Source organism: Limulus polyphemus, unplaced genomic scaffold, assembly GCF_000517525.1.
Source record: "Limulus polyphemus unplaced genomic scaffold, Limulus_polyphemus-2.1.2 Scaffold85, whole genome shotgun sequence".
Lineage (NCBI taxonomy): Eukaryota > Metazoa > Arthropoda > Merostomata > Xiphosura > Limulidae > Limulus > Limulus polyphemus.
In genome coordinates, this window is record NW_013665695.1 from 873,115 (window position 1) to 888,269 (window position 15,155).

At 32.5% G+C, this 15,155-nt stretch overlaps 1 protein-coding gene across 1 annotated transcript in view; it reads left to right on the plus strand.

Annotated features, from left to right (window-relative positions):
• LOC106468047 (Down syndrome cell adhesion molecule-like protein Dscam2) overlaps positions 1-15,155 on the plus strand; it is a 119,748-nt gene that overhangs the window by 23,383 nt on the left and 81,210 nt on the right. Inside the window, exon 2 of the mRNA XM_022397076.1 lies at positions 4,646-4,966. Within this exon, the coding sequence (XP_022252784.1) occupies positions 4,646-4,966 (321 nt within the window). The remainder of the gene's footprint in view (positions 1-4,645; positions 4,967-15,155) is intronic.

The window sequence follows — 15,155 nt, forward strand, 5'->3', positions numbered from 1 at the left end:
ATCAGGCTAAAAACAAACAGACCTATCAGATACAGGCCAGACTGAACACATACTGCGTTGACACACTGGTTAAAAAAAGTTACTTGAGGTATAGATAACCCATTATTTTTAAAGTCATCATAATACAGGTATTATTGTGGTGTTCCAAGGATAAACCATAAACACAGTTACCTGATCTGAGTAATAACAAGAGATTCACAGATCTTTTATTCAGAAGGACAGGTGAAATGAAAGTGATTCACTGTAAGTGGACTGAAGAGACAAGGTACATTATGAAGTTGAACAAAAACGAACACTTTACGGGCGTAAAAACAGAAGAGTTGTACATCATACTGCAGTATAACTACTGCATTTCAATGAAAACAGAAGAGTTGTACATCATACTGCAATATAACTACTGCATTTCAATGAAAACAGAAGAGTTGTACACCATACTGCAGTATAACTATTGCATTTCAATGAAAACAGAAGAGTTGTACATCATACTGCAGTATAACTACTGCATTTCAATGAAAACAGAAGAGTTGTGCATCATACTGCAATATAACTACTGCATTTCAACGAAAACAGAAGAGTCGTACATCATACTGCAGTATAACTACTGCGATTTCAATGAAAACAGAAAAATTTTACATCATACTGCAGTATAACTATTGCATTTCAATGAAAACAGAAGAGTTGTACATCATACTGCAGTATAACTATTGCATTTCTATTCAGTTCAAGTTCAAACAGAATAAATAAACTGAGTTTAAATTACAAACAGTAAGTAAGAGAAATTTATATAAGGAAAGAAAAATAGAAATAATCTCTTCTTAGAAACAACTGAAGATTTTTGACAGTATTAATGTCACAAAAACAAACCATCAGTGAGTTGAATGTCAAAACGATTAAGCATAGAGTATAACATTTTCAATAAGTGTTGGTTCTCTTTAGATATAACATACCAAAGATGCTCTCATAGTTCACATTCTCTTTGTACCTGTTTGATTAGAAAATTGAATCACTGGTATCTAGAAGTATTTTTGCTTTGTGTGTCAACTGTAGAGTAGTCCCTAATATATGACACAATAAAATAATCCCCAAAATTAGTAAGTAGCTTCCATGACTCAATTCTGGTACAGAAAGTAACACCTAGAGTTCAATTGCACACGAGTCAACCGTAGAGTAGTCCCATATACATAATATATGACACAATAAAACAATCCCAAAAATTAGTAAGTAGCTTCCATGACTCAATTCTGGTACAGAAAGTAACACCTAGGGTTAAAGTGGCACACGACCAAAACCAGATTTTGTGTGTTCCGAATTATAACTTTAGAATGTTTTTTCTGTTTAAGCACAAAGTTAAACAATGGGCTATCTGCGATATGCCCACAACCCCATATCTTACTAGAGAAAATGGTGATATTGTACAATGACAAAATAATTGAACTGTTTGTGGCTTTATATTGGTTGGTCAGTTTCTCAACCTGAAGAGTATCGCTTTCCTTAGTTATAATTTCTCGATATTTAATCTTGTGTTTAAAATGAATTATGTCGTAATTTGTCTGTACTATCACAATATTTCGGGATTTAATGAAGAATGTGTTGATTTAAAACTTGAAACTGGTAACAATAGAGCTGCCCCCTCCAATTGGCTCGGCGATAAGCTTGTAAGTTTGATGGTTTACAACGCTAAATATCGGATTTCGATACTCGCGGTGGTCACAGCACATAAAGCCCATTGTACAGTTTTATGCTTTGTAAGAAACAAAGAGTAGAGCTTAACATTTGTACCATATGGGCGAGGACGCATGAGAGTATAAAATACAGATTAATTAGCATAATAATTTGACTGGAAATCTATTAATTAGAGTATTCGTCTTCTTTTAGAATATTTTGAAGTTAGTACGAAATCGTTTTTTTCTAAAGAAGGAATCAAGTTGGTCTGTCTATTTGCCTGCTTGTCCAACTAGTTATCTTTGATCTTATTGTTACTTCCTTTGTCACTCTATCTATTCGTTTGTTGGTCTAAGTTTTCACCTACAAAGAACTTGTACATGAGTTTGTCCGGCGTGACTTAGTGGTTAAGATGTTGGGCTGCATATCGTAAGGTCAGAGTTTCAAACTGCGATATACAAACGAGCACTCTCGGCATTTTCAACTATAAAGCTTTGTAATCGTGATACCAGTCAGTTAAAAGTAGCCGTGGAGGCTACAGGTGCTACTGACTGATAACACGCCTTCTTGTGAGAGATGGCTATTGGCTAAACCTTTGGTCTGTAACCTTGTCGTTTAGCCCAGGTATCGCGTAAAGCAGTGTTCAGGTTGAAAATACCAAATATATATAAGTATAAACACGTCATTATTGTTTGTTTGTTTGTTTTTGAATTTCGCGCAAAGCTACACGAGGGCTATCTGCGCTAGCCGTCCCTAATTTAGTAGTGTAAGACTAGAGAGAAGGCAGCTAGTCATCACCACCCACCGCCAAGGGCTACTCTTTTACCAACGAATAGTGGAATTGATCGTCACATAATATACTTCCCCACGGCTGAAAGGGCGAGCATGTTTGGTGGGACGGGGATTCAAACCCGCGACCCTCAGATTGCGAGTCGAGCGCCCTAACCACCTGGCCATGCCGCGCCATTTCCAGATATAAATCATGATGCTAAATTTTCAAAGAATGAAGAATGTGCTTCTCGATCACGACTTTATGTGCTTGATTGTTTGTTTGTTTGCTTGTAATTAAGCACAAAACTACACAATGGGCTATCTGTGCTCTGCCCACCACGGGTACCGAAACCCGGATTCTAGCGTTGTAAGTCCGCAGACATTCCGCTGTGCCACTGGGGTGCATGTGGTTGATTTCCGCTCTTATTTAAAGAAAGTAAAAAACAGTTAAGATTTTACTTAAGCAGATCGTACTTTATATGCGCTCGTATTTAAAGAAAATAAAAAAAAGGTTAATATTTTACTTAAGCAGATCGTACTTTATATGCGACTTTTCCCGCTTATCTAGAGATACCATTATCTCTTGTTCGAAAATTTATGATCAATGTTGCTTCACTCTTACCCTAAACCTCGACTACATAGCTGACTTGTTTGACCAAAAGATCCATTATTATAGCTTACAAGTAATTTAGAAATAGCTTTTATCGTTAGTCAACGTACCTTTCGTTCTGGGTAATGTATTTTAAAAGATATTACACTGGTAGCTTTAATTGAAATTATTATTACAGTTGCGACAGTTTCTACATATTAAATTTAAAGCCAAAAAACAGCAGTGCTAAAAATTACTTTCCACTTTAGTAACTTAATTAATCGAAGCATACGTTTATTTAATATAGTTGATTCCTTTGGGACGTTCACTACACCAAACATTATAAAGATATACGTTACAATAAAATCAATTCTGAATATTAAATGAAAACAAGAAGATTTCCAGCTGTTAAAAAGGAATCTTGACTCATAAAAATAAGAATTTTCCCATTGCGTAGAGTAACTGAGCGTTTATGTTAAGAATCTTAACTGCCTCTTATTATGTTTATCCTTATTCTATTGCTTTGTATAAAGTGACTTTCATGATAAGTTTATGGGTTTTTTGCATCATTTTTTAAAATAACATAGCAGAAACTGGTATGTAAACATTTGGAGTAAGAAACTGGGTATTATACGTTGTGCAATTTTAAGGTTGACCATAAAAAGGGTGACAAACTTTCAGAAGTTAGCTTCATGTTAGATATATTATATCCTTCATGTGAATAAGCTGTAAATCCTACATCTCAGTAAAACACATCAATAATGTAAAACTCTGTGTGAAAGAGCAAAACATTTAAAAAGATGGAGGATCTATTTTACCTAAAATGCCCAAATAACTCGAGAACAGAGTCTCTAATCAAAATATCTCAGATAAGTATGAAATGATAGTATTTTTTGGAAATATTAGGAATAAATACATTTAAATATTTTACAAATAATAACACCTTAGTAACTGCAATGAATTGAATTGTGCTTTAATGATCATTGTAATATAAATACATATTACTATGAAATGTGTTTCTGCTAAAGAAGATTTTAAAATATGTGTAATAGATTCATGTAAATATTCGTATAGAAAAACCTAATTATGTTAAAACGTCTGTCTGATTTATTGAACTTTCTTTTTTTTTTTAAGAAGCGTAATTATTTACTTAAATGCCAAAACTGTGTAATATAAAAATTCAACTATAGATACTGCACAACAAATACGTTTCGGATACTATGCGTCCATAAATTACTCGTATAGATACTGCAAAACAAATACGTTTCGGATACTATGCGTCCATAAATTACTCGCTATATACAAACATCAAGTAAAAAAACTTGATTGGTCTAATGAGTCAATAAGGAAAACATAGTAGGATTGTGATCTGTAGATCCAAAAGGGCATTTTGTTAATTAACTTATATGCTATTCAAAGTGCTACTAAAGTAAAACGGATTTTCAGGATGATTCCAAATACGTTTTGTTTTTATAATTAACAATCAATCGTTTTGACGAAACGTAACAGTGGCTTCCTTTCAACTAGTTTGACTTTTGATTAAATCTTTTTTCATGACAAAATCTCGATACACATTCCCCTGCTAACATAGAGCTGTAATCACGTTTGTAATCTTCATTTCAGAAGTGTTGTCAACTTCCGACTACAGAGCTCCTTTGATAGATGTCGAACCTCCCTCGAAGCTGACTTTCCTCAACACTTCGGGAGCGTCACTTCATTGTTCGGCTTCAGGAAACCCTATCCCGGATGTTTACTGGATTATAACGGATGGAACAAAGGTTACCGATCTACCTGGTCTACGAGTTTCCATGTCTAACGGTACATTGTTGTTTCCACCATTTCAGTCAGAAAATTACCGGCAAGATGTTCACTCCACTCTTTACCGCTGTGTGGCGTCTAATTCTTTGGGGAAAGTTGGAAGCAGGGATGTCCAAGTCAGAGCAGGTCCAGTTGATTTAAAATTCTATAAGTATCGTTTCTGGTCTTGATAAAGGTAGATGAAATATTATGTATAAAGGCCATTTATACATAATAAATTTATTAACATTTATAATTGTTCGATTGTCCACTATAAATTATATTTTGTAAGTTTAAAGTTCATGTGTAGATTTATAATAACGTTTTTTATTTTGTCTTAAGTTCTGTTGATGGAAAACTAGCTTCTTTATGCTGTGACAAGAAATACTTTTTCTACTTACTCGTTGGAAACTATAGGACATTAACTTATATGTATTATTGTGTGTGCTATTTGATACTAGTGTTGAGATATTACAATAAAATCATTGATAATATAGCAGAGAAATCATCAATATATATTAAGTTGTAATGCTAACTGTACATGTAATCAATGTAAAGTGGGTTAACTTAATATTAAATAAATCAGTATATATACACGTACGAAATGTACTGACTCGCCAAAAAATATCCAAGCATATTGTCACAAAAGGGGGAGAGAGGGAGGGAGTGTAGAGGACTTATAGTGATCACTGTTATGCTATGGTAAAACAATGACGATAGCCCGAATAAATGCTGTTTTACGTGACATGTTCTCTGATAAGTATCAGTCAATTTCCGGTGCAATTTGTCTTCACTGATGTTCCAAAATCCACCAACTGATGACAACTAGACGGTGGTAGTCTAACTTTTCTTCGAACAAATCCTTAGAAATGTAGTCAAATAATTTCTGTGTGATTATGATCTAGAGTCTTGAGATGGACATTGATATTGTTAATGTTGATATTGTCCCTGTGAATCCTGATATGAGTCGATCGCACATGTTATGTGACATCCAGCTGAAACAATTCAAGTATCCTGCTGACCACGACCTCTGCTACGGTCCCTGAAATATGTTCATGGGTATTTCCAGGTGTAGATGTTTCAAAGTTAGCTCTCACACACAATTTCCATAATGTAGCCCACGCCATAAAAATCTCTACCTCCACAATAAAATATTTCATTTGCTTGTTTCCATAATCGTATTTGGCCATCTTTTCCAATTTAGATAAAAGGGTTTTTACCACTACGCATAATTTGTGACACATTATCAAGACCCTGACGCTGATAGGTTTTGCGCCAAACACGACAGTTTTGAACACTTGTCAGATGATGTATGAAATAGTGTCCTAGTTCTCTGAAAGCACCCACATTCATGGAGATCATAACGTACAAACCTCATGTTTAGTGCTTGTTTACAAGTGTCCACAATGGATACAAGAAACGTAATGCGTATGTGTTGCAACAAATACTTTATGATGTTAAAGAAAGAGAACATTTCTCATGCTTGAATAGTGGTTTTAAATGTCATGGTGTTAACTTTCCTGATGTCAATAAATAGTGGTAGCCAATCATTGTGATAACTTGAAACATCAGCTTTCTATACATCCAGCAGCTTATCATACCTCGTCTCGGCTTTTTCAGTTTAGCAAGTTGACATTAATAAGCCTACCTATCTGTCTTGTCTCTGTAATTGTGATTATTGAGTTCCCAAAGTTATGTATATTGGCTTTATGATGCAAAGAAACTGCAATACATTGCGTAATACTATACTACGCTGTACAATTATCCCTTGACACATAAATACGTCAGAATGTCTAATTATTCTTTACATTTGTTTCTAATTGTGTGTGTGTATATATATATATACGTTTATGTATCTATAAAATACGGTGACATATGTTTAAATTCGATGATTTACATTTCTAAGTATAGATACTTACTAGTTTAATTTTCTTTTAAGTATACCTCTTGTATTAAAACAGCTGCAATCACTACCACTTTTTAATTTCTTTATCATTTAGCATCTTCTCAGACTCGTGGATAACTGACACTTCTTGACATTTTACGTTCGCAGTTAATTTTTTCATAAATGTAATAATTCTTTTCACTGATAGTCTTCGATGTGCCCAAGCCAGTAAGTGCGCGATGAGAACCAGTTGATTAGTACCGTACGTTCGTCCCTGTTGGCCATAATTTTACTGATTAAACATCGGATGATTGCACTCTCTGAATACAAGACATTAAATAAAAGGTATTAAACACACACATAAAAAAGAAAACTTGTTCGGTGTTTCATTCCAACTGTTTGAATGGAACATTTACTAAATTTCCTCTCGTTCAAAACATATCTATATTCTTATCCTCACTTCAGAAATCGTTATTACGTTCTGGCCGTTTTATGAAGTTTTTATGAGAACACATTGACTTGTTTATATATATATATATATATATACATATACGCCAATATAAATCACTTCTGAAAAAACAGTTTAAGTATATTATTGAATAATTAGAAAAAGTTAATTCTTCAAACTATCCTGACGAAAATTTAGAATGAAAATAACCTGGAACGAAGAAAACAAGTCATATTAAAATATCGACACAACAGAATGAATGAGTACTTATTACATTAGAGTGTTTATTTAAGAATCCTTATCTTCTCCGGCTTTCGTTTATACTTGTAATCTTTCCGAGCGTATCTCAGTTTTACCGCCAACGCCAAGTTATTTGCATCAAAATTCACTTCTAAGTGGAACGCATACTGTACTTAAAGTACGTTATATCTCTTTACACAGAAACTACCTTTGGGTAAAGCACTTGGCTATGTCAATAGTTTTTTGTATATAGATAAGAATTTAGTCTTCTATTATATATCTCATACAATTATAATTCTTCTCGCAGCACTATATTTATATACATAGAAAACAAACATAAAAAAAATATATATAAAAATGTGTTCACCTCAGCATATGGCTAAAACATTAATAATAATATATACATACATATAACTTTGATACACACAAACACACACACACACACACACATATATATATATATATATATAACTTTAAAGTTTATAAAAAATACAGCAAAGAAGCTGACGGCAAAAGATAACACTGCCAATCTTGTGCCAAAAAAGATAGCGTTCTTTCTGGATCTTTCTCTAACCAATATTTAATATATATAGGATTTTTTTTTCTTTTGATGAGCCTGACAGAACCCTCAGAATGCTTTACTGATACCGTATGGACGTTGCATCCTAAGGAAGGAACGCTTTCTTAGAAGTGTGAAAATGTCTTAACGCATCCTCACATCCATTCGTTTTCTAATGTGAATTTAAGTCATCCAAGCATTAAACGAATAACATAGAAGACACAAGCAGCGGAAGAAAATATAAACCACTGTATATAAAGATAACACAACAAGTCTGTTAGTTTTAACATCTAAAGGAAAGAAAAAATTGGAATTCAACAACAACTCATTTTTGATGTTTAGAAAAAAAAGAACTGTAAGATGGACAAAAAACATAAAGTGTCACATACAATGTTATTGTTTCAGTACAAAGCTACATAATGGGTTATCTGCGCCTTGATCAGCAGGGAGAATCGAATCCCGGATTTTAGAGTTGTAAGTCCTTAAACCTACCTCTGACCCACTCGGGAACGCGTCGCATATCAATAACAAATATATTAGACTAGTGTGTACATTATTACTAACCCCGAATTGCATCATACTTGTGCAAGAGGTCAAAATAACTTCATAAATGTCAAGGACATGTCAAAGTCAAAAGTCAAATCCATGTAGTCTACCAGAGTTACTTTTGTAGTTTTAATGCAGGAACAATAAATATACCTTATTGCTGTAACATAAAAACGGATATATTTAGATACATTTTTTAAATTATATTACACGTTCTCTGTGCTAAGCTGGAGATACCCAGCTCTGAATGTCGCTAATCCCGCCCTTTGGCTGTTACGTGTGGCCAGGGCTAGAGCAGATCATTAGATAATCCGTTAGTCCTTTTGTGATGACATCTAGCATGCCGGACATACCCAAAAATAGAGACGCAGGAAAATCTTCTTTTCTCTTCCTTTATAACGAGACCCTCCTGACATAGGTGACTTGGCATTGTTGGAAGCACTCGCAGAGCTTACATATACTTCCAGGCACAGCTAGAACATTAAGTCAGAATTGCTCTTGTCTTCACCTTTATCAGTGTTGTACATAGGCTCGGCTCATGTACCCGAGCCGATCAGTATAAACGCTTGAGTCGGTCAGTTTAAACATATCACGTCGTTTTTAAAGTCATACTTGATACAATGCTAAGTAAACCAAAATGAACACCACCAGTGAAATTGGTCTCAAGAGTAACGACCAAATCCTACTATTCGATTACACAAGAGTAGCCCAAAATTATCGGTTGACGTAATTGACCATCAGTTCAGAAATAAGGAAGAACAATGATCAATGAGGTCTTGTGTAGTTTTACGCGAAATTCTGAAACAACTTAAGAAAACATTGGATTATGTAGAAAGTTAGATCCAGTCATTATCGACAGAATGAGTTGAAAGAACGAGTTTAGTTTCGATTTTAAACATACAATAATTTAGGTATAAATATAATACTAATTCAATACACATCATAACTTGAGTTATAATTAAATAGCACACATGTGCATCGTTAGTGGAAGGCATGTGTTGCTAAATGTTAAGTTTTAAATTAATCAATGCCGTAATAATAAGCTTTTAACGTCCATAAATCAAATTAAAGATCAAACACTTTAAAGCTAAAAATGGTCGTACTATTTTTATTCGTTCCAATCAACCTGTTTGCCTATATATTAATAGGTAATATATATGCATACTTGTATTAATATATTTCCGACAACAACTCTCGATTGGAAGTCATTTTTGAAGCCATGCAGACATTGATCACTTACAGATGATGATGATGTCTTCAATGACATTTTGCTATCATGAAGCTTTAATTATACATCTAAAATCGATTAAGCTCCAAACTGCTTTCACGCATTACTCAGACAATTACCCTGTGGTGAGACTGTTTCAACACAACGAATGGTAGATGATATTCACTAGTACACGGCTCTAACAGAAAATAACCATGGATGTACGGCTTCAATAAAGTGTTTAAAATGGCGACATGTCTGATTATTCTTTTTTTTTTTTAGTTTCTAATTTCGCACGCAAATTACAAAAAATTTCAAGAAATGGCAGCATTAAATAAAGAATAAAAGCTATAGATTTTTGGAAAATCTTTCGTGCTTTTTTATAATATGACATGGAGTGTGGTCTTATCTTTCATACCATAAGGTTTTAGAAGGTTAAACAATAATTTGAAATTGAAAATGTAAATAATTGGTGCAGAACTTTGTTTTATTGCACAATAAAGTAATAGAACAAGTTAATGAAATAATAACGTAAGATTGTATTTGTTAATATTTTTTACTTGAATACATAAATCATTGTTGCAGAACATTGAGCAATAAAGCCAGAGAACAATTTAATACAGCCAGAAAACAAGTCAGCTAAACAAAACATTAAGAGGTCAGTCAAATTATCTTAACCTTTAACCTATGTGATTTCACCTTATGTGCGTTCTGGAAAAATGCGTACTTGTAATATCGGTGAAGCTATATGATAATAAAAACTCGTTCTCAGTCCAAAAGAAGATAGAAAAGATGAATAATTTGAATATAAAGTTTTATTCAAAGGTTGCTTTAATAAAACAAATACAGCAAACACACACACACACATACACTGTAATGGCCAGTCACAAACCTGCAGTTCATGGCAATAGTAATATTTTGATAAGAAATATAAGAAAATGATCATACCTCACAGAAAAATATGTTAAACTAAAAGTGATTATGACTTTGGAGAGAACTTTAACTCATCTACAACTTTCAAAATGTTGCCCTATTTCTTATTTTTCTGTTAAAGCTCAAGGCAAATAAAAGCTTTTCTCATATGGTATATCAAGAAGCCATTGGGTTTGGTAAACTCAGACGGTTGATAGAGTAACATAAGGAAAATGTATGTATTTAACGTTCCGACATAGTCCACAAAATAGTTGTACAGATTACACATCCTCAAAATACGATCTTAAAAATTTTATTTGCACAATCTGAAAAAAACGAAATCCTGGAAATGCATCTAAGAATATAATTTGCAAGTTTAAACTCAACTTTTATGTCTTGTTAGGATCTTAGAACAGCACGACGCTAAGGTTACGAACTAATAGGATCATTTTGTCCCAATCTGTTTGTATAAGCACACATAGTAGCGAAGTTCAGTCGGAATGTATAGAAAAATTGGGCATATTAGTCTTTTAGGAATCGTATAACATAATTAAAACTTAAATATTAGCAGTTCATTTGAAACCACGGCACAAAATCTCGAGTTGTAATACAAAAATAACAACAGAAGTGAACATAATTGGCTTCAATTTATTTTCAACATTGAAAAATAAGCCAAAAATATTACTTTCACTAAAAACTATTTAAAGCACTACATGTGATTGAAAGGTGTCCTTTCTTAATGAACATTGTGGCCTCTTTGATTAATATAGTTATCATAGGCAATATTTTTAAATAATATTTCCTAATTTTAGAGTGAAATGTCTACCTAATTAATGAATAATTTATTGTTGTTACATCTTTAAATATTTGTAATATAGTTTTAAAAAAAATTTCTTTTATGGCAGTAAAAATAATGGAAATAGAAAAATAGTAAAACAACAATCTCTAATGATTCAGTATATTAGAGGAATACATCCAGAAGTTTTTCTATAAATATATTTTCCTGTTGTGAATTTATGCACTTATATTTTAAAAAAATTCGACTTTAAAGCAATAAAAGTAGTAAGGCAGTTTCAACAAAGTCTCCAAAGCGCATGCGTTGAGATTCTTAGTATTTTGACGTACGAAAACTCCATTAGTAATATTTTTAATTCCCTGTTTACATTAGATGTAAAATATCACCAGACTGTAAACAACCGCGACTGATTCGTATCTAGATCGTGTATTTTTCTACTGATTTTATACTTACTTTCGAAACCGATATAAGAAAGCTGTAAAAATAAAATGCAATAAGAGAAAAATAAGTATTGTAAGATATCCTCACTGTTTTTAATATTTCGTCCATATTTGCTAATTATCACAGGTTTTTAGATCTGTATTTAAAAAGTATTACTGCAGATATTTACAATACCAGTAAATGTTCTCCCATATTTCACAATAAGACAGGATTCAGTTCTATTATAGATGACAAAATTAAGTTTAAAGCAACACTAAAAGTATATTCGTATTCACGTTTTTGAGACTTAAACTCATATTTTACACAATATTGAGAAAACGTTAGCTGTCAGTATTTCACTAAAGACTTAAGCAAGATTCTGAGCAATATTGAAATAAGTTAATGTTTTATTAAGACCTAAGGCGATGTTTTAAGTAACAGTAAAAAAGGTTTAGGTCGTTTTGTTTACTAAAATGGGAGATCACTTTTCGGGTGATATTTAAAGATCAGTTTTTCTTATCTTACTAAGACTTAAGGTCGGTTTCGAGGTGATATTTATAAAGACTCGTTTTTCTTATCTTACTAAGACTTAAGGTCGGTTTCGAGGTGATATTTATAGACTCGTTTTTCTTATCTTACTAAGACCAGTTTTTCTTAAGGTCGATGTTAGGTGATAGTGACAAATATCACTGTCTTACTATTACTTGAGTTCATATGTCAAACAAGTAATATTATAAACAAGTTTTGCTACTTATAGCTGACTAAGACTTAAGGTCACTTTCAAAGCAATAGTGAAAAAAATTGATTGTACTCGTCTTATTTAGATCAGAGCGGTAAAAAGAAATATTTATTCCGTCGGCGACGAAATGCTATATGTAATAAGTAATAAAGTAAATACACATTTGATAGAAATACTTTTTACTGATGGGATTATATTTCAGGAAAACCGTTTTTCCTCAGATCCTCAGGTTAAGTAAGCCCTAGAATCTGAGAAATGACGGTTGCCCGAATCGTATCTTTAGCCATCAAAAGTGTTTCTAGCGAATTTGGACATATCATGTTACTTACTAAGTCCTAAAGTAATACTATAAATGAAATACTGAAAATGTTTTAGTTATCCTTGTTTTACTGAGAGAAAAGATCATATTTCTGACAGTTAAAAAAAATGTTTAGCTGTCCTAAGGCCATATTCGAGAGAGTGCTGAAAAAGTTAGACTTATCAGTATCAGTGCCATAACAAAAGATAAAAACGTACATTTTAAGCACGTAACAATTTATTAATATACATAATGATTTCAAATTTACAGTATAACAAGTGGGATGAAAGTGTAAGAAGTAAAAATCTACAAACACGGACAATGTTAGACTTACACTTGAATGTACTTCGATAGAAAAGTATTTAAGATTCGATTGTTAAATGTTTTTTGTAGAAATAACTTAAACAAGTTTAATGATTAGAACAGTTTTACCTTAACAAATGACACAATTTCTACCCAGTAGAACTGTAAGTTTGTTTCAGAATTTTAGCGCAAAGCTACACAAAGGACTATTTGCGTATAGCCTTCCCTAAAAAATGACCCTCAAGCAACAGCACCCACAAGAACTTTTGTCTGACTCTTTGAAAAGAAAATGTCTCTTTTTATAACACGCCCACAGCTGAAAATGTGAAGCGTGCTTGGTCGTTCACGTCTCGAACGCCGAACCATTCAGTCCACAATTCAACACACTAATCCACGTCCAGTTATTTGCTTGGAAAATATAGATTAAAAACTTGATACATCTGTTTGTGTGTAATCTACTTTTCCAAATGCTTCATTATTTATTATAACAAGCCAAGTACGTTTAAGCAACATCTAATTGATAATTTATTTATTTTTCAGAGAGGATATTCTAGGTAAGTTCAAAAATACATTTGAAATTTCTCTTCTTATCGAACGTTTTTCCTAAAGTTCATGATTCACTTTTCTAGACTGAGAAATCCTCTCCCTAATACGGACGTATTTGTGATATATTTCATCCTATTTTTTTTCTGTTAGGAGGTCTAGCGTTGTTTTACTGTGATAAGCAGCTAATTAGGATATTGAATCTTTATCTTTTATATCATTTTACATATAACTATCAGAAAGTATTAAAAAAAGTAACAAGTAGAAAGAGTTACAGGAAATTTAGTTTGTAAAATACATGTCTTGATGAAAAAATGTTGAATTATGTTATCACGAATACGTATTGCTTGTTTAAAAGCAAGCTTAAGAATCTTTAGGCATGAATTTTTAATAGAATATAAATGTAATACAGTTTCGTTGAGATCTACTTATAATTTGTGCTTTTTATTTCATCTCGGAAATATTTTGGTTATGCACATAAATTTTTGGAGAACAAGTGAAGGTTTATGAGCAAGAGTTAATACTTTTTACCCCATTACAAAATTCCCCCTGAATGGTACTATTGCATTGTTTAGAATTGATAAATAATTCCACATGATGTAATTATTTCATTAAATAACGTTAATAACCTCTAGTACGTGCTATCTATATAAAAATTATCACATGGATTGATTAACTCTTGCAATTTTCTTTCGAGTTTTTATATCTGAATATTTTACTATGACGTTATGACACACAGATACTCACAAATAATTGCCTTGAACTACTTTAAACGTAAGTTACAGGATCTTTTCTGAGTTATATGGAGAGTCGGGTTCGAATCTGTGCAGTAACACAAAATATTCTTTGCATTTTAACTTGTGGTTTTTTATAAGAGTGGCACTCAATCTATCTTTGTGGATGATAGTTGGTAGGGTGTTGATGACTGTCTGCGTTCTCTCTAGTTGGTAGTTCAAAATTATGAATGATGGTAGACAGCCTTAATAGCTTTCTTATAAGTACAAGATAAATAAAATATAAATACAGTTATCTTGCAATACAAATGTTTTCCCCAAAATATATGAGACCAAATTTTAAGCAGAATATAAATTTTCTATCTAAATACGTCTAAAATGTTTATATGTTTATAGTTAGGCGCTTAGACACACAGAATTAAAGACGCGTATCTGGTTTTTAAACAGTTACAATAATTATTAGACCACCGTGATCTGTTGGGTCAACCACTATTCATAGGTTATGAAAAATTCAAGCTAATTTCAATATTCCACCGAAATGAAGGTTTATTTTTAGATAATTAAATATTTCAATCCATTCGTGTTATTTATAATTCAAAAAAAATACATTTGATTGTTGATCGGGAGTAAAAGGAAAGACCAAGTAAGAAGTTTCGCAAAGAGCGCGAACGGTAGCGTGAATGATTTTTTGACTGATAAAATAAGC